The sequence below is a fragment of the Melospiza georgiana genome, chromosome 11 (assembly GCF_028018845.1).
Source record: "Melospiza georgiana isolate bMelGeo1 chromosome 11, bMelGeo1.pri, whole genome shotgun sequence".
NCBI lineage: Eukaryota > Metazoa > Chordata > Aves > Passeriformes > Passerellidae > Melospiza > Melospiza georgiana.
The window spans coordinates 247,406-272,127 of NC_080440.1; the positions used below are offsets into that span (position 1 = coordinate 247,406).

Consider the following 24,722-nt stretch of genomic DNA (forward strand, 5'->3'; position numbering starts at 1 on the left):
CCTGGAAATAAGCAAATGCTTGCTCCCTCATGAGCAGGCCTGAAGCCAGCATGATGCTACAACACCATCATTTTCGCTCAGAGCAAATGGGAAACCAGAAGTGATGAAGCATTCAAATTTTACTTGGGAATCTTTATACAGATACTAAAAAGTTACTCATACTAAGATCAGTTAGAAAGTTTTTCTCAGTCTTAAGATCCCTTTTATGTATTGATTAGCACTGCATAAACTTGATCTGTGAGTCTGTACAGTCAGTACCCAGAGCATCACAGTAGCTCTATAACAACACATTGCCAGAACACCCTTAGCAGTTCAACTGTCCTGGGTCAGGAGAAGATGAAGAAGTTTTAGAAAAGTTTTCATCTCTTTTTAGTCAAAGCCACACGTGAAAGGCCAACACTACAGCAGAAAGCAGGAAAGAGGGCAAACTAATATTCCAACCACTTCCACATCATAGTTCCCTATTACCACTTAACCCCTGGACCAAAATAAGCATTCAGTAAGACTAGTTAGCATTAAAAAGTGCTGTAAAAAGTTATTTTAAAATTTCTTACTCTAAGCTTTTGAGACCAGCAGCATTCCTCAGTGATTCTTTCTTCAAGACTGCGTAGTAGTGGCTATGTCTAAATGAAAGTGCTTTAAAGTCAGGACTTTCCCAATTCCCTCTTGTGATCTGTACTTCTGTCTGTAAGTATCTGCTTTACTTTCCCATATTTGACAGCAGACTGAATTATTACACAACCCTATCGCTGCTTCAGCAGTTAGATTTCTCTTTCTGCTTTGCTAAGGTGTGTTTCAGTTCCTTTAAGTTCTCTGTCAGTACCTCCACCTCATCCAGTCGTCCACTATGTTTGGCATCAAATATATAAGCTTTAATATTATCTATCTGTTGGAGAAGCAGCTCTTCCTCTATAGCCTCCTCTCCAGAGATCTCACTGCCATCCTCCACTTCAAAGGGATTGATAGAGGATCCCTCTTCAAATGGATTCCCTGAATTCCAACTGCCCCCAGGCTTTTCAAATGGATTTTCATCCTCTTCAAAGGGGTTTGAAGTACTGCCAGGTGCTCCATTACTTTGTTCATCCTCCTCCTCACTTTCAAATGGATTATATTCTTTTTTATCACTTTGCTGAGCTGTGTTAGAGAAAGAAACGACTGGAGAGGTGTCTTTGGCAAATGGATTAGCAGGATCTTCTACTTGAGGGGTATCTGCTTCATCCTCAAAGGGGTTTAGACAGGCTGGCTGATCACGGTCTTTGTCACACTGTGGGACATTCTGGGGTTTGAGTGTGAAGGTTGAGTGCTCTTTTGCTGGCAGCTGCTCAACAGGAGTTTCAAAACTTGTGTCCCCTTTGATCCAAGTAACATCCAAATGCTGTTTGACTTCTCTGAAGTCTAAGGAGCGTGTCCTTGAATGCTGAGACATGAATTTATGGTGCTCTCTTTCCCACTCTTTTTCACGAAGGACCTGAAGTTCCTCCCTCTGTATCTCCTCCTCTTCTGCTTGTTTTTTAGAAAGCTCAATAGCTTTCAGAGTTTGTTGTTGATCATATTCATCCTGAAGCTGCATCAGGTTCTCTTGCAATGTATGGACCTCATCTATCCTATTAGCTGCCTTTGCTTGCTTAATAAAGGATGTGATATTGTCAATCTGCTGAAGAAGTGGGTCTGCTCTCTCGCTCTCTCTCGAAATGCTAGATGTGGGCAACCAGCCTTCAGATTTTTTGACTGTTCCTTTTTTTATGTGAGTTTCATCACCGTTAACTGCAGATGCAGATATGGAGATAAACTCCTTCTGCTTTTCCTCTTGTCTTCCCTGTGCTTCAAGAGCAACCTAAACCAAAAAACATGTAGTAATAAAACACTGCAAGCTTGAAAAATTTCATTCTAAGTATCCATAGGTACAAGTTAGCTGATCTTAAGACATTGTTGGCTGACGCTTAAAGGGATCAGCTGCCATTTTGGTTACTTTGCAGAAGATTCTTACTTTCATACCACTCCTTACATGTTTCCCTTGAGTTTGTGATGATACTGATGAAAAACCACAACATCTGCCTCTACAAACTTGAGGGAAACTAGGAGCAACAATTCTCTTTATAGAGGAAAAAAAATGCCTAATGCAGCTGTGCAAAGAGTGGTCTAGATTGATCTGGACATCAATCATATTACACAGAACATCAGTTTTTAAGGTCACTGAATCACTGGCTTTTGGAGTGGGATTATTCTAATTTCTCAACTTATACTTCAAGATGAAGTTGGCTTTAGTTTATAATTAAAGATATCCTCCCTCCTAAAGGAAAAAAAGCCTCTCTCCCTGCAGAGGCATCCTTATTCTAGTATGTTCTTTCCCACCAACAAAAGAATTTTCCAAATTCTACTTATGTGAGTGAATTCCTGAACACAATTTTGAAGTCAGTATAAACTAACACACTAACTTCAGAGCTTACTCTGCACACACTGCAGCAGAAACAGCCCATGCACCCAACTCCCTGCTGCTTCCTAGAAATGTCCACCTTTGTGCCCACCTACTTCTGTTCTGGGAAGAACAAAGCAGCAGCTAGGCAAATCCCTGATAAAGGGGATGGGACAATATGCATGAAAAAATAAAAAACTGAAATCCAGTGTTGAAGGCAGCGACTCATATCCCCACACAGCTCCCAGGCTTGTATCTAAGAGAAAGCCTGAAACAAGATGTAACAGATCCCAACCTGTCTTACCATATTCAGTCTTCTTTTCTTCAGTTCTTCATACTGATCCTTAGTTGGCAGGGACATTAGGCCAAGCAGTTTTTCCTGGCAAAAATTGAAATATTTACAGCATTGCTTGCAGGTATTCAGCCCATTTTTCAAGCCCTTTAGAAGAGAGATACTACCAGCAGAAACCCCACAAACACATCAAAGATGCTTCTACACTGCAGTCCCTGCTGCAGGTCTCCACACATCTCTGCTGCCACACCTGCACTGCTGTGTGGGCTCATACCTCAGCAAGAGGAAGAGCCAAGGCTCACACACTTCTTGGGTTCCCCAGGCGCAATGCTGCTCTGAGTGAAAAATCTGTGTTCAAGACAGCTTATTTAAGGCTATCATAAGTCATTAGGAGAACTACAGAAAATGCAGAAAATGTATAGAACTAAGGCCCCTGTCAAAATAGTTTCAAACCACAGGGATGCCTGGCAAAGAAGAGAACACAATCTAAAATGTACATTCATCTCACAGCATATGCTCTATTCACCTGAACAAAAAGTGTAGCTGAATATCTTATCATTCGCTGAAGTTGTAGTATTTTAGGATGAGGTTGAGGATCTTCGTGCAAGCCTAGACTCAAAATCTTCTTACTGAATCAAAGAAAACATACAGCTTCATCAGTTCAAAAACAAAATCAGGAAAAATGCCACAAAAGTGGAGAGACAATATTGGATCAAAAACTTCTGATGTTCTTTTAGATAAACAGTTTTGGATATTACAATTTGCAACACTTTCCACTCTCAGCCTTAGAAAAACAAAGAAACCAAAACAAACAATTCCTTTCCCCTCAATGGTGCTGCTACTTGTTTCCTCTATGCTTATTCTTCCCGAAGAGAAATGCATGAATTTTAAGGCTGGAGAAGAAGTAGAAATCAGTGGTGTACAGGAACAGCATCTACCTTTTCAAATGCTCTTTCAAACTGAGCAGACATATTGATCATCCATATAATCATTTAAGTCATAACAGAGATACATACATGCTGGGGGGAAAAGGGAGAGAGACAATCTTTTACCTTAACGCATCTATAAATTCATACATTTTTTGAATCTCCACCCTCAAGTCATTAGCATGATCAAGGTTGTAGGCTGACTCCCCAGCACTAAAGAATAAACAGAACTTTACTGTAAGTCATGCATCCAGTTAACAACATGTACAACACTACTAGTTATCCAAGATGACCAAGATTCAACAATGATAAGAACTGCTAACAATAAAGGGCTGAATCATTTTATTTCAAGCTCATGTTTAAAAAAACTTTTTTTTTGTGACAAAAGTGGAAAATTATAATAATTTTGCAAACATAAACACTTCATAGAAGATAACTGTATTTATGATTAAACACAATTATTTAATAATATATATAAAATTATTATTACTTATATATTATTACTTACTACTCTAGGAGAAACTGTATTCTAACACAAAAATGCCACTCTAAAGTAATATCTAAAATATACATATGCTTAGCAAATGTATCTATTTTGTGGGGATTTCTTTCCAGACAACTTGGTGGGAAAAATCTCTAAGTAACTAACTACATCATTAAAGCACAATAGTTACCTCCACTAGCATTTGTCAGAAAGCAAAGGACTATGCTGGGCAGGGTGTAGTATTTAAAATGCCTGTAAATGACTGACCATATGGGGATACAATTATTACAGGCACTTTACTAGAGTCGCCACTTTATTGATAAAACAAACTAGGACTTAGTGGGGAAAACTCTTCATGAGTTTTTAGTTTCCCTGTCCTTTTATATCACAAAAATAAATTATAAGCATCACTTTCTCAAAAGCAACTTTGCTATCCACAGGATTCTGATTTCCAGGACACACTACTAGTCAGAAATCTTTAATTTCACCCATAACAAGCCTGTTGTTTTCTGACATTTACTTCTATTATCCAAGACATCTGTATTTTTACTTTTCTCCAGCTGCCAAGCCACATAACCCAATCTTTCATGAACTCATGACAAAAAGCAGTAACATCTTAGCAGGTTTTTCACCTTCTGTACTTCTTCCTATTGTGAGGAGTGTTTTTACAACCATGCTCGTTACTAATTTTTCTACAATCATTAGATCTAAAGGACAGGTATAGCAGTATTTATTAACTTCAACTTTTCAAAAGGAAATGCTTCCTATCAAAGACCAATGCATGTATTTCTCTCACTATATGAGCCAAAATTATAACCTGGCAACCTCTTGCAGATAGAGCTGGAGAGACTTAAGTTACCCCGGTCAGAGAATAGTACTGTGAGAAATTACACACAAAACTGAAACATAGGATTGTTGCTTAACCACTGCAGCACAAGGTACCCAGCTACATGCAGAACAACTGCCAGGTGAAGGTGCTTTACACAGAACAGAAGTGTTCTAATGATCTGCTACTGCTAGCACTCCTTGGAAGCCAAAGCATCCCAGCTGAGGACAGCAACAGCTTACTGCAGCTGTTTTGAAGAGGCTCATTTACACAGTAATTGCAAGCCCTGTACTTCCCTTTTTTGCAAAGATGATGTGTCAAAGTATGACAGCAATGCCTCACTGGGAAGTGGCTTTAAAAAATTAACAACTCAAACAACATACTCCTCTGTATGTTACCATTAATAATTAATTCAGTACTAATTTGTTGAAGAGCATCCAGAAGACAACAGATAATAAAGCACTGATTTTTCTTTAAAGTTACACACGCCTGCGGCCTTAGTACACCACTTCCTTACTACCTCTCACACTTGGAGGAAAAATACATGTTAGCCAGCAATGGGACTTACTTTAGTGATTCTGCCATCCTTACGTATTCTGGTGCCTTCTGGTCCACCTTCTCCATGCAGAGTCGGAGTTTCTTGTTATAATATTAAAACAAAATGTATAAAAAAAGAATTGACATTAAAATACTAATGCAAGAACTTGTTGACATGAATCTTTTCATGCTGCTTGTGCAGATTTGAAGTTAACCAGGTTGAAAGGCACTTTAACTGTTCAGCATGAGAAGACTCTCCAGTTATCTCCAGAACACATATGGCATTGTCAGGAACAGAGAAAGACTCACTGTACCCCTACAAGGTGGACTTTGAATCTTGAAGCTGTTTGAATGGCTGACTTGGACAACTTCTAGCCTTACCTCTCTTCACCAACAAGAGCACCAACAAAAACTCTAATTAATACTAACCAGGGGAGCTTGTGAACTCTACTGAAAAGGTATCTGGTGATCATCAGTACCTGCTGCGAAGCATTTGAATGTAATGTTGATAGAGATGGTTCAAAAAATGCATTTCCCATCAGTGTAAGGACTGATGGCAACAGTGGTGACGTCAAGTTCCAGTGCAGCCCAGCTATCAAATGCACAGTATATCACTCACTGGTTTAAACAAGTTCACAATTTTAAGAGAGAGGCATGTCTGAACTACTAGCTCCAGATGATGAGAATGAAGATGCATTTTAAAAATACGTGGGAAGCTAATGTGGGCTATAAATACTATATTGAAATTGATCCCAACATTTCAGATATGTCTTTGCTACATGGCATGAACACCCAATGGTCTCTTCTAATACAAGTCAGTATTAAGTCATAGAGTTTAGACATAAGGTAACAAGCCAAAAGTCAAATACTGACCATATATGCAGACATATATGCTGTAGCACAGAGCTTGACTTACCTCATAGAGTTTCACAATCTCTGGTGTGTATTCTTTCTCATCAATCTGTTGCTCTCTTTTCAACAGGGTGTCTTTGCAGTGCTGACAACAACGTATTTGTTCATCATCCTTCTCATCCAGAACAGAGTTCACGCTGCTTATACTGCTAATGCTGCCACGGCGGGAGCCGTGGACACTGCTGGGTGAGGAGTTTGGGCTTGTATGAGAACCCAAGGCCTCTCTGCTGGCACTAGTGAGTTTGCCTGAAAGTTATACACATGTAATTTCACAGTAACTGGAAAAGCCAACAGATTTTACCAACACAAACAAACTGCCCTTTAACATAAACTTTACATTCAGGTGGTACTAAAAAACTAAGCTGAAACAGTCTGCTGAAAGACATGCAAGGATTGCATGACAACCATGACTGCAAGTCAGAATTTGGGTCTTCACTGCAAATCTTGTTGTATTTAAAACTAGCTAGAGAGCAGACTGTTGAACATCACCGACATTGCTTATGCCTGCAAGCATTCTCATGTTTGAGCCTGCACAGTCACAAAACAATGTGTAGAACAGGTATGATAATGGCATCCAGGCATTGTGCTTGCACACTCTGAAAAGCACAGTTAATGTCATTTATCTCCACAGAACATACAGTCTGCTCTCCAGTGCAAGATGAGAAAGATAAAAGTTTCCAGTGGTTCTTAAAGACCTACACATAAATTTCCCTAAGTTGCTGTCCCAAGGTCTAACATTTGGACAACACAGACAAAACTGGAAAAATCCAAAATATTGGAACCTTGGCAGGTCCTAAAGCTAATAGCTCCATAGTTATAGTACTCAGTAGAATAAATAATACTTATATTTACCAGGAGTTTCTATTTTTTTACTTCTTAGTATTTTTTTATTTACTATTATGACTATTACTTCTGGTAAATTTTTCAGTGTTATGCAACACTTCCAAATCTGAAGAAGAACAGAGAAAAAGAGTGGAGAAATAATTCCTTGTATTGTGCTTCACAGGCAAGAGTCTGCATGAAACTGAATGGAAGTTTTCTGCAGAGCCAGACTATTAGAAGCATATTTTTTTCTAATGGCAAAAAGCCAGGATGCACCCAAAGTGAGCTAAGAAAACAAAGAATTAACTCTTAAGTACTTACTTGCCAAAGGAAGACTGACAAATTGCATGCACTTCTTGCACATAATAGACCCACAAAGGCGGCAGTGGTGACGTCGGTTTCGGATGCTGAACTTACTGCCACAGTCTGGGCAAAATGGAACATCCTGATCACTGACCCAAGGCACAACAGACTTCTCTATAGCTGTGAGCAGAAATATACACCACATAAGTGTTCAATTGATTCCTCAGCTGGTTAGTCTATAGGGGCAAATAGTCTCAGATAAGCTGACACTAACCTCTTATTTTAGCTGACTCAGTGTTTGCTCTGTCAAATGATGTCAGCTGGTTGAAGATAAATACATTCAAGAAGATTATACTTTTGCACGGAAAAAACCCAACACAACTCAGCCCAACAAGAAAAAGAAACCTGTTTTTTTTTAAGAGAGAGGAGTTTCAGCTGGTTTGACACCAGACTTATGCAACTTTCATTTTTTTTCTAATTCCATATTCATACCAGTGCTAAACAATGACTTATCAAACCTGTACAAATCAGGACATTTTGGACATAATCTTTTGCAGCCAACATAACTGCATCTGAGCCAAAATGCAGGTGTACCATTGGCAGATTTTGAAGAATGAAAAGCTGGAAGAATAATGATAAAAATATTGGGGAGCAATTTAGTGAAGTAAACATGGAGAAAATAAAACAGGAGAACAAATGGCTCTTGAAGCATGTGAAAGTAGCATCTTCAGCTTGAAAATGGTGCATAGAACCAGAAATAATACCCATGGCACAGAGTCAAATCATGCACAGTTCTCAAGGTAATGCATAAAGAGAGTCAGAGTTTAGGACCTTTTATAAAATGTATTCATACTGAAATAGCTTTTTTTTTTTTAATCTAGGAAACATTTAGAAGGCTGGAATATCAAGAAGCACCAAATTTACCTTTTCTAACCTGATTATTAACTTATTGACTTCAACTACATAGTGATCAATCCTGGCTGCTCGGTGTTTCTTGAATTCAGAAAGATGGCTTCTCGTAGCACCTGCAGGGATAACAGAAAGTTGTCCTGATCACCCAAGTACTCTGTATGGATTAAAATGCCACTTGAAAGACAGATGTCTCTTCTTTTCACCCTTATCATGTTCAAATTCAATTTTAAAGACACATTGGAACCCTACATTTTCACAGTGTTGTTGTAAATAAAACATGCTAGTCAAAGCCTAATATTCAGGCTAGCAATAAACAGTGGTTTACTTCTACTACAGAAAACAAGCAGCACTGTGTTAAAAAGAAAATCTGCAATAATTTTTTTTCTCCATCTTCATTACATTTACAATTACATTTGGTAAGCTGTTACCTACTAGCAGCGTTCTCAAAACCAGCTCCCTTTAGTTTCCTGGCTACATGTTGAGCAAAGGAAAGAAGCACACCCAAGGATTACTGAAGGTCTATGCAGCAGCAGTTTTGTTTCAGATTTCTGATCATCTCTAGACCTTTAGGGGCCTGAACCAAATCCTTGATGAGAGTTTAGATTTGCAGAAAACTGTTCACCAAGTATTGAAAAGAACTATACAGCATCATCTCTAAGACATCTACAATTCATAGTCAATAATATTGGTTTAAGATTACTCCTTTTCCAAGCAAGGTGGATGAGGTATTAAAAATCAAACTTACAGACAAAAAACTAAAGACCCCAAACTAACCAACCAACCCAAAAAAATATCTTTCTTCCAGCTGGCAAAATTCAAAATCAGATGTTACTTTTTGCTACAACCTATGTAAATGTAAGAATCTCACTTCCTCATGCTAACGGGGTAACCAAAAATCTCCAAAGATGCATTCATAGAAGCAAAAGAGTCCCTCTGGGTCACTGATTTAAGCCACTACTTTGGAGACACAATCCCTTTCACTGCTCCATCAAATCACATGCCAAAATCTCTATGGTTTATCTTCTCAACGCTCATCAGAAAGCAGTTCTCACTTCTCTAATGTTCATAAACCTTCTCCCTAAACTTATTCTTAGCTAATATTTACACTATGATTGCTGTTCAGATAGTTACAAAGTCAAAAGTAAAGAAATATACAGAACTCAGACCTTGCAGACCCAAAGGACTCAGTCCTAGTTTGGCAGCACCATAGTGGAAATTTTCCCATGATCCACAAAAGATGGTGCTGCTTCCTTCTCCAAAAATAACCACGGTATTTCAGTTATAGTACAAGCAACTGCCAGTAGCAGTATTTATAATTACAGGCTCAGTCAATATCCTTGAAATTCTACAAATGTAGATTTATATTCAGAGGAGTGGAGTTTGTTTGTTGTTTGGTTTTATAACTTGGTCATTTTAAAGTGAGCCCCCTTTTAATAAGAGGTGATTGCCACCGCAAATCCAAGGAAAAAAAGTTTAAATAGATGGATAATCTTTGTGTTGAACATGCAAACTAACAGCTACTTTAAGTGTAGCCCAAAAGCTAGAGATTTTATACACTTATAACTTAGCTCTTAATTAGTGGGTTTTCTGTTTTGTAAAGTCAGAAGATGAAGCTAGCTGCACAGAGGTAAACACAGACTAAGCAGATCTCAGCAGGACAGCAACAATGACATGACTAACAGCTCCCTGAAGGGGAGTTTGGGTACTGATTCTATACATGTCTTCTCTTCTCCCCATTAACCATGTTTTACCCACACTCCACCCAATGCAAATAGGCTGCTCAGTCAGTGTGCAAACCATAACCCCTGCTAGCGAATCCAGTGCAGCACAGACACAATTCCAAGCCACTTCAGCAATAATGTAGCACTTTCCCGACTGAGTCCAAAACTTATCCCCACTGTGTATTGCTTCCTAGCTCTCCTACCTACTTCCTGAGGCTCCCACATGTATGGATCTACTCCACCATAGCTGAATGACTCATATCGTTCCTGAGATCCAGAATCAGTTCTGTCATCATCTTCTTGTTTCAGCAACTTCTTCTTTGCTCTTTTGGCCTTCTGGACTAAATCTAAAAAAAATAAACCCAAGTTATCTAACATATCAGGTAGGCACCAAATATTTCTCATGTGAAGCCAGTATAGAATATTCCTCGTCTTTTAGCAGAAATATTTTTCCTGGATAAATTTATGCTCAAAATATTCTTAGAAGAAAAATGAAGTCCAGAGCACCACAGACGACACAAAATGCTCTCTGTTGTCTGTCATAAAGCAGCATGAGGTCCTAAGGACAAGAGAGAAGACCGTTGTCAGACTTCACTGTAAAACAGTAACATATCTTAAAGTACGGTACCTGTCTCACTGCACGGGGCATCATACAGTTTTATCTTAATTCTCATAATTCCCTATTATTTTCTTCAGATTCAAGAACGTTCCACACATGCCTTGTCTTATTGCACAAGCTACCAATTTCAGTGTGCTTGTAACAGTCCAGTGTTAGGGTTAGGGTTTCACCAAGAAAATTAGTTAATACTTCAAAAATCTATCTCAAGAGGAAAAAAAGAAAAAAATCAAGACTGCCAGGCCACTACCTCGAGCATACTAAAACCAGAGTTTGCAGGAACCACAGAGAATTTTCACTAGATTTTAAACATTCTTCTCTCAATATAAAATGACATTGTCAATACAAAATGACATTGGGTACACAAGGGAGTAAAATAAGGGAAGTATCTTAGTAAAACAAAATTCAAAGAGATTTTCCAAACATTACTGAAAGGCGGAAATCCATAACAGATATGGAGCACTCCCAGCATCTGCTAGCTCCACCATCCACATACTTTACCATGTAACAACAGTTCTTAACTTCACACTTTAACTGCAACCACAGTTTTATCTACTGTCAAAACAAGAAGTTATTGAACTGGAACCTGGCAAGTACCAGAGATTCTCCATATTCTCCACAGTCTTCAAGTAATTCTTGGGTATTCACTGGGTTAGTATAATTTTGAGTTTTCTGATAAATAAAAACCCCAAAAAGGTCAATAGTAAAAATTGTGCATAAAATCAAACATTTGAAGAGCAACGCCCGTTAGCCCCTGCTTTAGAATCAATTTATGGAAAGTATCGGGAGAAGGTGAATACTGTGCTTGGCCCAAGGAGATTTACGGAAGAATGGAATTGCATACCTCGCCTGTAACTCCCTTCAATTAATATTTTATTGTTGTCAGACATTTGGGAGCACTCGAAATACGAGCAGGGATTTCCCACGGCCAAGCCGAACGCGTTTACCGCGGCCACCCTTACTTCGGAGCTGCGCCCTGACGTCCCGGTCTTCGCCCGAGTGCTGCTCCTCGTAGTGCGCCTGGAGCTGCCGGAACGCCTGGAGATCCTTCAGGCACAGCGGGCACAGGAAGCCCTCGCGCACTTCGGTCGGGTCCCCGAAGGCCGCCGGGCAGCCCGACGCCATCGCGGCCGTGCGCGCTGCCCTCAGCGGCTGCTGGGATGCGGGGGCCGCATCGTCATCAGGCACTGCCTGAAACGAACCAGGCCAGGGCCGTGCGACCGGCGGCGCATGAAAGAAGGCAGAAGGCCCCAGGCTGGGCGCAAGCCCCTCCAAGGGTTCCCCTCCCGGTCCCTCCCGGTCCCTTCCGGTCCCGCGCAGGCCCCGCCCAGGGCAGGAGAGAGGCCGCGCAGGGAGATGGGCGGGGCTTGAGGCGCACCGCCCGCCGGGGGGAGGCCGCTGAGGGCTGCTCCGCCCGCCTGAGGGTCTGTGGCCCAGCGACAGCCCAGGGACGGCCCGGGAAACTCCCGGGGCAGGGCCTGTCTCACGTCAGCGCCCGGGCGGCCGGTGACTGTCTACAAAGCAGGGCGGCCGCGGCCTGTCCCGGCTGCCGGGAGCGGCGGCTGAGGTCGGGGCGGGCGCTGAGCCATCGATGAGAGGAAAGGGCGGGGACAAGGAGGGCTCGTCCGACACGGCGGGGAGGCTGCCGAGTGCCGAGCTATCGATGTTGGTCGGGAGCGGACGCGGAGGGCCGGCAGCGTGATGGCTGTCTCTTCTGAGGCCAGGACCGCTCGCTGTATCCAGCCGCCTTGCAGTAGGCCCCGGTAACGGGCCCGCAGAGCTGCGGTGACAGAGTCCTCACCAGGACGGGACGGTTCTGTCATGTAGGGGACACACGTCCCGCCGCCGCCCCTTCCCGCCCCGGTGCCCTGGGACCGTTCCCACAGCGCTGAGGGGTCTGTGCTGAGTGTCCTAACCGCTGAGTACGCTCGAGAGGACCACCGCTGCCAATACCAACACGCTCCACATTCCCTTTCCCAGCCTACCTAATCTTCCTAAAGGAAGTGTCCCAAAACTGCAAACCAGAACAGCCGGTGGCGTATTCAGCCGTAGACGAAGCCCAGGAATCCCACTACTTGCGTCCTGACAAAGATTTGTGTGAATCAACGGCAGCGCATTTCCAGTGTCCCCCTTTCTGATGCCGGCTTTTGTTTAGTCTCAGCTGGCAGCAGTCCCTTCTCTCACACACTCCTAGTCGAATAGAAACAATAGGAGTGTGTGACCACACTTTGGCTTCATGTGTTGGGATTACAAGCTCTTGGAGGCAGAGATTTTTTTCGTGGCAATGCTATTTACACTTGAGTCCTATCCATTAAAGGGGGACTTTGATTCATCATGCCCTGCTCTTCTACCCTCTATATTAAGCCCTTCTAAAGCTTTTCAGCCCGGATCGTGATAGAGTGGGGTGGAAGAGAACCAGCCTGAAGCTCAGCGTCTTCGAGGATTCACCTGCTGTGGTGTCTGGATTTGCTGGAGCCGGGCAGTTTCCTGGTGGTGAGCCATACCTGCGCCACCAAGTGGCACCAGCTGCCTTCGTTGTTGCTCCTTTTGTCCTCGGTTGAGGCCAGTGAGTTATAACTCACTGAGCAGTGAAAGAACACTACAGCGATACACGTGTCTATAGAAGAACTGCAAGATCCATGTCGCAGAACTTTTAGGGAGGTTTCTGTTGGTGTTTCAGTTTTCTGGTTCCCATTTCATGTGCTTGATTTGTCACGAATGTGTAGGGAACGGGCATAAAAAGGGGTGGGTGAAGGATGGGAGCCGTGGCGGTCACTAGATGGCACCCCAAGCCCGTCCGGGAGCAGCCTCGGCCGTGCCTTGCGCCCGCGTTCGCTGTAAAGGTTTTTCTCCTGCCGTGGGCTGTGAGCCCTCTTGACCCGGGCAGTCCATCCTGTCTTGCCGTTCCCAGGTAGTAAGAATCAGGTGTGTAAGGAAAAGCGAGGCTGTACAGAACAGCAAGCTGTTTCTTCAGCCCTGTCTCTCCACAGCTTCACTAACTGCTCTATTTCAAAAATAAAGTGTTAAAGGCTAATTAAAGTGGTAAATAGAACAATTGAAGTCTGGTAGCCTCCTGTTGGGATACAAACCATGCAGTGAGGACTGCCTGCAGTGAGTTGTGAGGAGGATGATGGCACGGTGGGGTCTGCACAGGAAATCAAACATTTCACTGTGTCTTCACTTAATTGTGCTCCTTTGCATGTTCTACATTTCACCTCAGATATGAGAACACATCTCACCAAATGAATCTTCTTCAAGTACTGATAAAACACTGTGTAGTGTCAATCACTCTTGAAAAGAGAAATTTAATTCAGCGTTTTTAAAGAAAAATGCCACTTGTTTGCCTGTTTCTGAATATAAGTGGACTTCATCCCTTCCTGAGAAACTCATTCCCCATGAAGTGACTCCACCTCTCAATATGATTTGGGTCTTTATGAGGGTATTAGACTTACTGGAAATATCTCAGAGACAATTAGAGAACTGATACTACAAAGTTAGGCCAGATATAGTGATGTGTGGGAATGCTATCAGTTTCCTCAAAGGGAAATTTGAGTTTGCATATCCCTTAACAGATGTTGAGCACGATCTAGTTTAGTGCTGGTATAAACAAAAAGACTTCGGCTGCTGTTATTTGGTCAGTCTCATCACACTTCCCCATACAGAGAGTGTTCACAAAGTGAAAACATCCAGATCAATCTATAGCAATTCAGTTTACAGTGCTTCAAAAATTAATTTGTCTTCATCCAGCTAGTTGCAATAGGAAGAGGTATTTGGGGACAAATTAAACCTTACTGCAATTCTACAGGTTCTCTTGGGGGCTTCATTTTATCAGTAATGGTTCACAGGGAATGAATGCAAGCAAACAGTAGCACAGAAGGGCTCGCTCCAGCAGTTAAGTTGGACTTGTACTGCCTCATCCTGCCCCTAGGATATAAAAGCTCAGATGACAAAAGCCCACATCTCTTAGGTAACTCCTCTGCCACAGTCAAGGTCCTTTGCAAACAGTAAGAAAGTAAGTGGTAAAATATGTTTGTGAGTTGTGATAACTCTTAACTGTGAATTTTAGGACCTGGTCTGTTGCTAAATTGGTAATTGCTACTGATGTCCAAGAGGAGAAATTTCAGTGGACTGAATTTCGGAATACGGCTGAGAAGGGGGATGCAGTTGGTCCTGTAGCCGAGGCACAGCTCAATCAGAAATATGTTCCAGTTGGCGTCATCTGTGTTCTTCGACTTCTTGTAATACCTTCAGTACTATTTGGAATGTTTAATAATGGGAATCTGACCTCTGCACAGGCGAGGTAAATGCTAATGATGCCTGTCTACTTCTCAGGGTATTCAAGTGGAATGTTTTTTCACAAACATAGTGAAAAAAAGGTTTAAAATACCTGAAATTTAACAGCATTGAGTTCAGTATAGACTTTCTAAACAGAATGTAAGCAGAGTGAAAAATCAGACTGTTCTTCAGAATATTCTTTGTATTCCCTAAATATTCCCTAAACAAAACGGTCCCTTAATTTAATTTAATGCTGTTTTCTAAATTTACCTAAATTCAATTTTATAATTTAATGATAGATTTTTAAAAATTAATTTTAAATTTCCTAACATTGAAATAGGTAGCACAAAACTCATCTTACAATGTTAATGATCTTTTTTTTTATTTTATCAGAGAAGATGGTTTGTTTGCTTGTTCAGGTGGATCTGACCTAAAATTTCCTGTATTTTTTCATTTAGTTCAGAGAACTAAAATATTTTCATGTTGCTGTTCATTTTACCAAAGCTCATATATTCAGTATACTCAAGTTGCTTATACTAAACGTTTTGATACATAACAAATCTGTTTAATTGGTCTGTGTAGACAGGATAGAAGCTACATTTCCATGCCAAATCCATGATTTTTACTGTGTTTGCAGTCTCATCAATCCAAACCGACAGCCTCATGGTTTGTAAGAGTGGCAGCTTGTTGAGCCCCTTTTATCTGATTTGTTGATTAACTGCTTGGATACCTGCAAGCCAGTCATCATCTCAAGTTTGTTTGGTCCCTTAACACTGCTGAATAATCTGTCATATTGGTCCTGAGTGCCACGGAGTGGCAGCACTTACATAAAGTAGGTGAATTATAAAGAGGAGAGATGGGAAGATTCAGAATTTCTTTGCATTTACATTTAATTTAATGGTTTAACTGTAAGAGACATACACCACAATGCCTGGATTCCATTCAGGGCTCATTTCAAATGTCAAGTACACCATATTGGGGTGCTGTCTCTTCTAGCCTCTTGTCTTCTCTTTTGTCTACAGGCTTGTGCAGCAACTGATGCCCTTCTTGAAGACAGCATGTCTAAAAGCAATAAGTAGAATACCCCCACCAGTTGGTATTTTATAGGGAAAGATTTATGATTTTTTGTAAGGTTGTTGCTCTCTTTTTCAACACCACTTGCTTGTTCAAAGTGGTGTTTCAACATCACTTGCTCTTTGTCTTGACTGTTTGACTCAGAGAACCTTTCATAAATTCTTACTATATTTTTCATTTGTCTTGACTTTCCTCCTCTTCCTCTTCTTTTTTCACAAAGCTTCTTCAGACACCCCACACAGTACCAGCTTCAAAATCAAGAGGGAATTCATGGTGAAAACATATGCTTCTCTGTGAAAATTACTTTAAATCAACAATCATATTTCAGGCAGACTCTTCAGATCAGTTCCCCTAGTTTTCTATACCAATCAGTCTATGCTGCATCATATTAATTACATCCATTATAGAGAGAAGATGGCAATGAAGTAACTATGGCATGTTGGATTCTCGTTTACCCGCATTCCATTTTGTAGGAGTGTTTGTGCAATCTATGAAGTCCAGATTCCTCCTCTTTCCAATGTGTATGAACAGGAAGAAAGTGAGGAAATGTTAGCTGTAAGTGAGGAAGGTGTTCCTTCAGTCAACCCTTCTGTGGCATACTGCTGTCTTGTCTGGATCACTGGCTGTCAGTTCAAACAACAGTGTCTGAAATAAGCTCAAGAGCTGGTTTCACCCTTTGGCTGGGATCATTCTATTGTATTGGTATCTGAATGCCCATGTGTATCAGAAACAAGTATCCTGCTCTAGCGTACCAATACAATTTATGATCTAGTAACACTCCTCCAGCCAGTGCTCCTCCCATCTTGTGGAACCAGAGAAGGTGAATTGGCTGGTACCTGACAAATGTTCTTTCCTTTGTTTCCTTCTTAGTACATATAAGCTGTATTGGTTTCATCAAGGAAACAAAGCACAAATGTCTTCACATAGGTCTAAAAGTAGTCTCAAGGCAGGTACATTAGCTCATTTTTCTCAAGGAGTTTCCCATCTGGTTTTATTGAAAGTCTTTGTGTCCAGCCTTTCCTCATTACCCTGCAGGGGTGTTCACGCTGTTCTTATCAGAAGGGGAAGAGAGGCTTCTCCACTCCAATGCTGATAGTCCACATACCCATTTCCTAGAATCAAAAGGATTTCTCTGTCTTCATTTTTTGTGTCATGTCTCTGTACAATCTAGACTTCACACAGTGTCATCCCTCTTGCATTCTCCACTTGACTTTTTTCAATCATATTTTTTATTTATAACGATGTCCTGACCTGACTGATGCTTTAAAGTTGCAGCTGACCCTTTAATGTTAACTGAGTTACCACGGAAGCAGTGACTCTACTTCAGCTGTGGTGATGATGATGCTGTTTTCAAACTTTCTTCAACTAATGAGCCATTATAAGTAGTAATAAAGTTGTTTGTTGGGGCCACATGTCCCTCGGAAACACTCAGCCCATGCTAATTACTGTAGGTCAGCAAAGAGGTCAAGGCTCATAAGTGTGTGGGAGGGGGCATTGAACGGTAATACTGAGAGGTTTTGAAAACAGTTGCAGGGAAGGTTCATTATACAGCTAGTTCACATGAACTTTCTCGACCCATTAAAAACAAAACTCATTTTGAAGACACTTGTAAAATCTGTGCTTTACAAATCAAGCTCCCTTATGTCTCAGTAACTGGTAATAATACCCAGATATATGAAACTGCAGTGGAATCAACAAAGAACTCATCTGTGCATGGTGGGTTTAGTCTCAATTAGAGCTAGAAATGAGATTTTGCGTAACTGTGCTGCCACATTAGAGCCACTGCACAGCTTTGCTCTGTGGAATTAATTCAGATTCTGCAGATTTTGCTACTGACTTCCATGACCTTTGGACCAAGTCTGCTGCTGGTTTGTTCTCATTCCTGAAGAGCCCCAGCCTGTCTGACAGACAGATAGAGCACTTCCTCAGGGAGCAGTGCAACTGTAAGGCCTGGTTCTGCAGCTGTCGCCGTGTGAGTGACAGAGAAAAGCTCGTCACTTGTGGATGTTTGCATGGCTGTTAAATTCTCCTAAGTTCTAATAAAAAGTGACAGTGAGAGGAAGTTATACAATAAAAATAAGATGATGAAAGAGAGATGTGCAATTAGCTAATTCTTATGTTATAACTAAACAGTATATTTGTATCTAAGTTGTTCATATTGCTAAGAAATTGCACTATATTTACTATTCAAATAAGCATGGCATAATAGGATAGAAGCTGCCTATTTTCTGCTTAGTTTCTTAGCCAAACTCCAGAGTCAAAAAGCTTTTTAGGTGTAGATAAATCTGACAAATACTTAACTTTGAACCTGTGCTTGTGTGTGCTTCATATTCACAGAAGTGTGAAATCCCCTGTGGTAGTCAATGCTCTGAGAATGATGTCTGTAGGAGAAAGAGTGTACTTGCCTGTTAGTATGTCTGCAACACTGCAGAAAACAGGAAGAAATTAATAAATAGAGGTGAAATTTTCATGCAGATACTGGAAGAAAATGTCCTTTTGCTTAAAACAAGAATCTGGACATTTTGAAATACTGGAGTGAGTTAAAAAAAAAGAACTTTTGTAATCCTTGCTGTAACCCATGTTTACCCAATTGGTATTTTTTTCTTTTCTGTTTTTCACTTATTTTGAAGATTTCATAGCAAGTAGTGTTCCCCAAGGTTTAAGAAGCATTGATTCACTGCCAAAAATGGTATATGAAATGGTATTCTTCAGATAAATCGGTTTTTCCCTGATAAAATGCAAATGAAAAATTTTAAAAAGCATCATATACAGAAAGTGTGCTGAAGGAAGTTGAAGTATATGGAATATCCTCACCTATCTTCTCTAAGGATTTCAGCACTTGTTTATTAGAAGCCCCCTGTCAATAGAAGATGTCTGTCCATTGTCACATACTGAACATCATATTACCTCCAAAGTTAGAAATTGTTTGAAAGACCACATGAAGTCTTGATCAGCCTGTGAGCATCTAACTTCAGTGAAACTTGTGAGATGATGAATTATTTTTCTTCAGGGTAGCTAAACTGATTTCTGCAAAGCTGACTTCTGTAACTGAGGAAGAGTTCCAAGTCAGCTGATGTGTCTCTATGATCTTGAGGATGAACGTTGATGGAAAATATACTCATTTGTTCGTAAAAATAACATTTTAGCAAAATATTGATGTTCTCTAACCTCTTCGAATGTACAAGAAGTGATATGAGTAACACAGTGTGCTCAGTAACTGCATATCAATTGCAAAAATCAGTAAATCTAGTGTTTAGACCCACAAACAGGAAATCAGCTTCTTGTCAAGTTCCCTGTGAAGTGTGTGACAAAATTGATGTGAGTTTAGCCCAGATGCATAATTATGTGTGTCATACAGGTGAAAGATCTTAAAAGGGAGCCTATCATCCTTCCACTTCAATAATGAAATAGTTTTAAGTACAAGCATGTGCTGACTACCAGCATGCAAGGAGATTGTACATAGAAAAATACCCTTCGTTGTTATTTTATTTAGCTTGAGTTGGTTGTATGTTTATCACATTATTGCAGTGTGTTTGCACAACCAATAAGGACACCAGAGTTGACTATTCTTGTTTATTGAATAACTCATATCAAATAAACACTTTTGGAAATCTGACCACAGAAAGTAAAAGCATTCCTTTGAGAGAAGAAAAATCAGAAATCCTCACTGAAAGAGAAGGATCTCTTCTTGCTTTATTATTAAATGCCTGAGGAGAAGGCATGATTTCAAGTGGCATGACTGAAGTGTGGACACACCAGGGTGGGAGTTCTTGTGTGGGCTGTACACAGTCAGTAGGGGTCACAATATGTGCTTGAGATGTTCAGGGATGCATTAACCATTTTCACTCTGTAGCCTCTTAGGTGAAGAGGGTTTTCCTGTGCCAGTTCCAAGACAAAATATAAAGTCACAAATTTATTTTGTTCCAGCTGAAACTGTTCCTGTCTCGCTATAGTGCTTTACTGTCTGGACAGATTGTAGTGTACAAGAACTCAGGTGTCAAGAATGTTATTATTTAGAACTGAAAACCTGCTCTGTTTAATTTTGTAACAATTGCCATATGTTTTTTTTTCTTCCTCACTGTTTACTGATTTCTCTGATGTGAGAGAAAACGATATAATTATTCTACTTCAGTAGCGTCAGAACAGAAATTTAAGAGCCTGTTTTATTCATTTAGGAACACACAGCTGGATTATTTTGGGGTCTGGGCTCCTAAGAAAATAAGCACTCTTCCTAAAGTGGGGAAATTGAAGATTCTCAGTACTTGCCTGTTCCATTCAGATGGGTCCTTTAGTTCCTTTGCTTTAAGTGTGTGACAAAGCCATTAACTTGGATGGGAGCATTAACACACTTAAAGGTAGGTGCAGAGGTCAGCAGCAGGAAGCCAAAAAGAAGTGAACTGGATGTTTTGGTGATTTGGTGATTTTGGCAGTTTACTTCACCAAATGCAAGTGCTACACAATTATTTTCTCATTCCTCTGTTTCATTTTCCCATGCTGATCTCTTTCCTGGGTGCTGACGCTTTTCTTCTACCCTGTCTCTGCTAACATCATCTACTAAATCAAGCAACAAGTTGCCTTCATGACAAGTGAATGTCTCCTGGAAGTTGCAGGGACCTGTGTCATCTGAGCTGTCAGAATTCCAGTACCTTTTTCCAGGATGCTGGCGTTTCTCACCATATACATCTACCTCATAATTCCAGCCTCTTTTGCTAGGACGCTGGTGCTTATACATCGGATATCTTCTGCCTGGATGTTCTCTTTTGGATAACTCATTCGTGTAGGTTAGCTGTGCCCTAGGGCTGTAAGCAAACTGATCCAACAGTGACTTTCTGCCGGGAGGCTGTTGCCTTTTCAGCTCCAGATAGACATCAAGGTCATCTTCCATCTCCCTTTTTCCTGGATGCTGCCTCTTCTGAATGTCTCCATAAGATGCCTCTCCCTCAGCATCTCTTTTTCCAGGATGCTGTCTCTTCTCCAGATTACTTAGGTACTTTTTCCCGGGGTGTTGTCTTTTGGAAAGCCGTTGTAGCAGAGGGGCATTTGATTCTGTCCAAGGAAAAGAATAAGGTTAATAAAACCCCATAATCTTCTCTAAGAAAGTTGTAATAGGAATTTGTGGAGCAGGATCATAATCTGTTGCTTTTTGAAAGCCAACCCAGTATTTCCAGCTACCAGCTACCAGTCATAACCCTATTAGTATATCTTACTCATTCTTAGGCTCTTTTTAATATTTCAGTGCTTGGATCAACACAACCAATTCTCAGCATTGATGTGAAGAGAGAGAATGGCTTTTCCTGTGGGCACTTGGGGCCAGCTCGTCTTCCACTATGGAAGGACCCAGTGCTCCCATTTACTGGAAGGCACCTCTGTGCTGTTTCTTGCAATCCCTGAGTCTGATCTTCCTTGCTGTGACAACTGGTAGCATAGCATCTACAAGGTGGGAGATGTAGACACTGGAGCAGCCTCTAGCATTCCCAGCCGTGGAAAAAGCCTGCCTCTGTTGGGGGGTAGGCACCAGTGGATCAGGGCAGTAGGTGAATGGCAGCACCCCCACCTCAAATTTACATTAGGTACAGGGTCCACAGCTGCAGAATGTCCTTCATGGGACCTCTTGGAGCTTCCCTAGGGAAATACCTGCTGGACAAGCAGGTTTTCTCTGACAAGCTTCTACCTTATTATTATGCAGCAGCTGCTTAGGGATAGTACAGCCTTTCCTGGGCAAATAGATCTTAGAAAAGAAAGCATCTGTGAAGAACTATCTGTCAGTGTATTGTGGCAGCCTTCTTATCCTTCCCTTCCCCTTAGTTCCAGTGCTAAGTAAAAAGATTAAGACCTGGAAGTCATACCTTGATTTCTGAGATCTAATGATCCCAATCAAGTGCTATGCTATTACCAAATGAGTGTCCCCAGTAATATATATACCTTTATTAATGTCTTCCTTTTCAGCTTTCTTGAGGACAGACTGAAGAATGAGGCTTTCAGATCTCTGAAGGATGTCATCCAGGGGACTTTTTCCCATGTTCTCACTCTCCTCTGGAAGGAGATGTCCCCCATTGAAGCAAACACCACACAAGGTCAAGCAGAGGAGTAGCAGTGGCAGCTGGATGGATGGCATTTTGGGACAGGGGTTCCTGCAACTTCAATTGGACAGAGAACAACAGGGGAGGAGGATGGACCAAGCAAACCTAGCAATAACAGCAATATTTCCAGACACTGAAAAACAAACATGGCACTGCTGCAGGGATTGAAGTCTCTTAGGGTCTTTCCTAATTTCTGTTTTTAACCTCTCCGTTTGTTTTTTATCCTTCAAATCATTTAAATTCTTCATAATTAAAACCAGGTAGTTCATTTTTCTGGCAGAATAAATATGATATGAACTTCCTGAGGCACAGGTGATTCTGAAAAACAGTGATTTTACTCTGCCTTCTGTCAAGAGGCAAACATTATTTCCCCCTTGAACTCTGTATGCACAAGGTGTAGACATCTATACCTGCTATCTCCATCAGGCAATTCCCTTTGCTAAGAGTTAATTTTAAAATGATACTGAGATTAGCAGCACTTCCATTCCACCCTTAGTTAAAGGCAAACCTAAATAATCCACTAGTTTTTTGCTGTCTTTTTCTATACATTTACAGTAGCCATGTGCTGGGTATTTGTCAGGCTAAGAAGACAGCTATGCTCTGTGTGGCAGGGAGATATCTTGCATGGAAACAAACGAGGGAAGTACCTTATATTTTTTTCAGAAACATAATAATAATTGTATCCTCTATTACATCTTGCCCAGATACCAAGTGTTTTCCTATTTCTTCTAGCTAGCACTGAATTCCTAACATGCTTAGGGATTTATTTTACAGTAAAGAGAGTTCCTTCAGTAGAATGGAATACATCTTTAATACTACTGTAGAAGTCATTTATCTTATATCTTCAGAACATAAAAGAAATGCACAATTTTATGAAGTCCTACAAAATTTCCCAAATAGAAAATGAGTTCATTACCTTTTTTTATTGGCAGGTTTTTATCAGTTCTGATCAAATCCTTGAGTAATAGCCCTAAGAACATCACATAGGCAATTTGACTCAGAGCAATCTTTAGACAGAAAGGTAAAATATGCTAAAAAGGAAATTATTTGATAAATTACCTGATTTGTAGTTTCAGATTTTTGCTTGATGCATCTGCCAAATCCTTTAAAGCTGTTTGTGCACCTGAGCTTCAGTTGCCCTTTTGCTGCTGCAGGCACACGGAGTGTCCAACAGAAGCGTTGCCGTGTGCTCTCTGCAGGGCTCACGTCTCTGTACTTATAGTCTACTGCCTCTGGACCCTTTATGCAAACAGCTCTGAGGTAACTTAGGGGTGTGGGGGTTTTTTTGGTTTGTGGTTTTTTGGTTTTTTTTACTGCTCTCAGAGAGCTGCATTTTGAATGCATTTTGAATGCATTTAAGATTCACACAGTTATCTGCTGGCCTCCATAAATCCATGCTCGGCTCCCAGAAACCATTATTTTTCCATTCTCTAAAGAGATTATGTTGAACTTTATGTAACTCAGCATAAAGAAAAGGAGGTTTTCTTTGCTTAACAAAACTAAGCTTGTTCATCCTCTATTAAGCAAGTGTTTTGGAATAAAAGCAGAGAGGTAGGTAATTAATTAGGCTAGGGAAGAAAGACAATGGCAAAAATGTAATGGATTAGATTTAGGTAAGTGTATACCCTGGGTTCTTATTCTGAATGACACTATACAGTTTCTGGCTCACAGTTACATATTTTTTTGGCATAGGCTTCCACAGAAAGTATTTTAGAATATGAGGTGCATAACATTAAATATTAAAACATGTTTATGTTGCTGTTATGTGCTTCAAAAAGCATTATACTATTGTGACTTGAAATAAGACTGTCTTTAACCTGTTGTCTACTTAACATACTGCTCCACACAGTACTGTTCATACAGGGCAGGACAACCCCTTGGCATTTCCTAGGTGTCATAACCCCATAAGGTCTCTCAGGTACGACACCTGAATTTAAACAGTTACTGTATTGCCCTATGAAAGTGGGCATCGATGAAATGAGAAACTGCCCAGTTTCATTCTCCTTAAAATCTGCTTCTTGACACACTTTTGAGCTTACTTTTAGAGAACATGTAAAGCACTGTGTTATAATTACATCCCCATGCAAAGCTCCTCAGCAGGTGCAAAAATATATTCACAGTGCAATGCCCAGGACATCCAGTCTGGCCAGCTTTGCCTCTTTGCTCAGAGTTATTTTATCTTATTTTGGACTAATTTAGTAGTTTTAGTGCTTTGTTTAAAGGAAGAAACTTAAAATTCAGCACCTCAGAGAGTCAGGGTTTTTAATGAAAAATGTCCTTTTTCTATTTCACAGCTGGAAAAGTATCTGATTTTTATATGATATCCTTTCTTTTTTAGTTCTGTTTTGCCTTTTTCCAGCTACATTTTTTCTGTTTCATTTCCCCCACAGGTGATTTTTCTATTTAAAAGATTTCTGGAGGTTTGTTTTATGAGTGTAAACATTCTTTCCTCCCCCTGACTGCACAATTACTCATGGCACTGAGATGAATTCATGGGTAGGAGGGAGAGTTTGTTTCCTCAAACTCCAG

At 40.7% G+C, this 24,722-nt stretch overlaps 2 protein-coding genes across 2 annotated transcripts; both read right to left on the reverse strand.

Annotated features, from left to right (window-relative positions):
- Positions 1-326: 326 nt before the first annotated feature.
- Positions 327-12,265, reverse strand: RBSN (rabenosyn, RAB effector). The gene is made up of 11 exons (XM_058032074.1): positions 11,727-12,265; positions 10,352-10,495; positions 8,440-8,540; positions 7,790-7,835; positions 7,534-7,695; positions 6,395-6,636; positions 5,510-5,580; positions 3,758-3,844; positions 3,232-3,334; positions 2,718-2,792; positions 327-1,834 (listed from the first exon to the last, which is right to left on the reverse strand). The coding sequence occupies exons 1-11, from the start codon at positions 11,887-11,889 to the stop codon at positions 755-757; spliced, it is 2,274 nt and encodes a 757-aa protein (XP_057888057.1). The 5' UTR covers positions 11,890-12,265; the 3' UTR covers positions 327-754.
- Positions 12,266-19,741: 7,476 nt separating this feature from the next.
- Positions 19,742-22,228, reverse strand: TRH (thyrotropin releasing hormone). Its single transcript, XM_058032096.1, has 2 exons — positions 22,036-22,228; positions 19,742-21,159 (listed from the first exon to the last, which is right to left on the reverse strand). The coding sequence occupies exons 1-2, from the start codon at positions 22,226-22,228 to the stop codon at positions 20,582-20,584; spliced, it is 771 nt and encodes a 256-aa protein (XP_057888079.1). The 3' UTR covers positions 19,742-20,581.
- Positions 22,229-24,722: the final 2,494 nt, after the last annotated feature.

Excerpts from the sequence above, each read along its gene's own strand:
- RBSN (XM_058032074.1), bottom strand. The coding sequence starts at position 11,889 with ATGGCGTCGGGCTGCCCGGCGGCCTTCGGGGACCCGACCGAAGTGCGC. Across the intron at positions 3,335-3,757 it reads GAATTTATAGATGCGTTAAG|TAAGAAGATTTTGAGTCTAG; the intron begins GTAAAAGATTGT and ends TCTTTGATTCAG. Across the intron at positions 2,793-3,231 it reads CAGCTACACTTTTTGTTCAG|GAAAAACTGCTTGGCCTAAT; the intron begins GTGAATAGAGCA and ends AATTTTTGCCAG.
- TRH (XM_058032096.1), bottom strand. The coding sequence starts at position 22,228 with ATGCCATCCATCCAGCTGCCACTGCTACTCCTCTGCTTGACCTTGTGT. Across the intron at positions 21,160-22,035 it reads AAAGGAAGACATTAATAAAG|AATCAAATGCCCCTCTGCTA; the intron begins GTATATATATTA and ends TTCCTTGGACAG.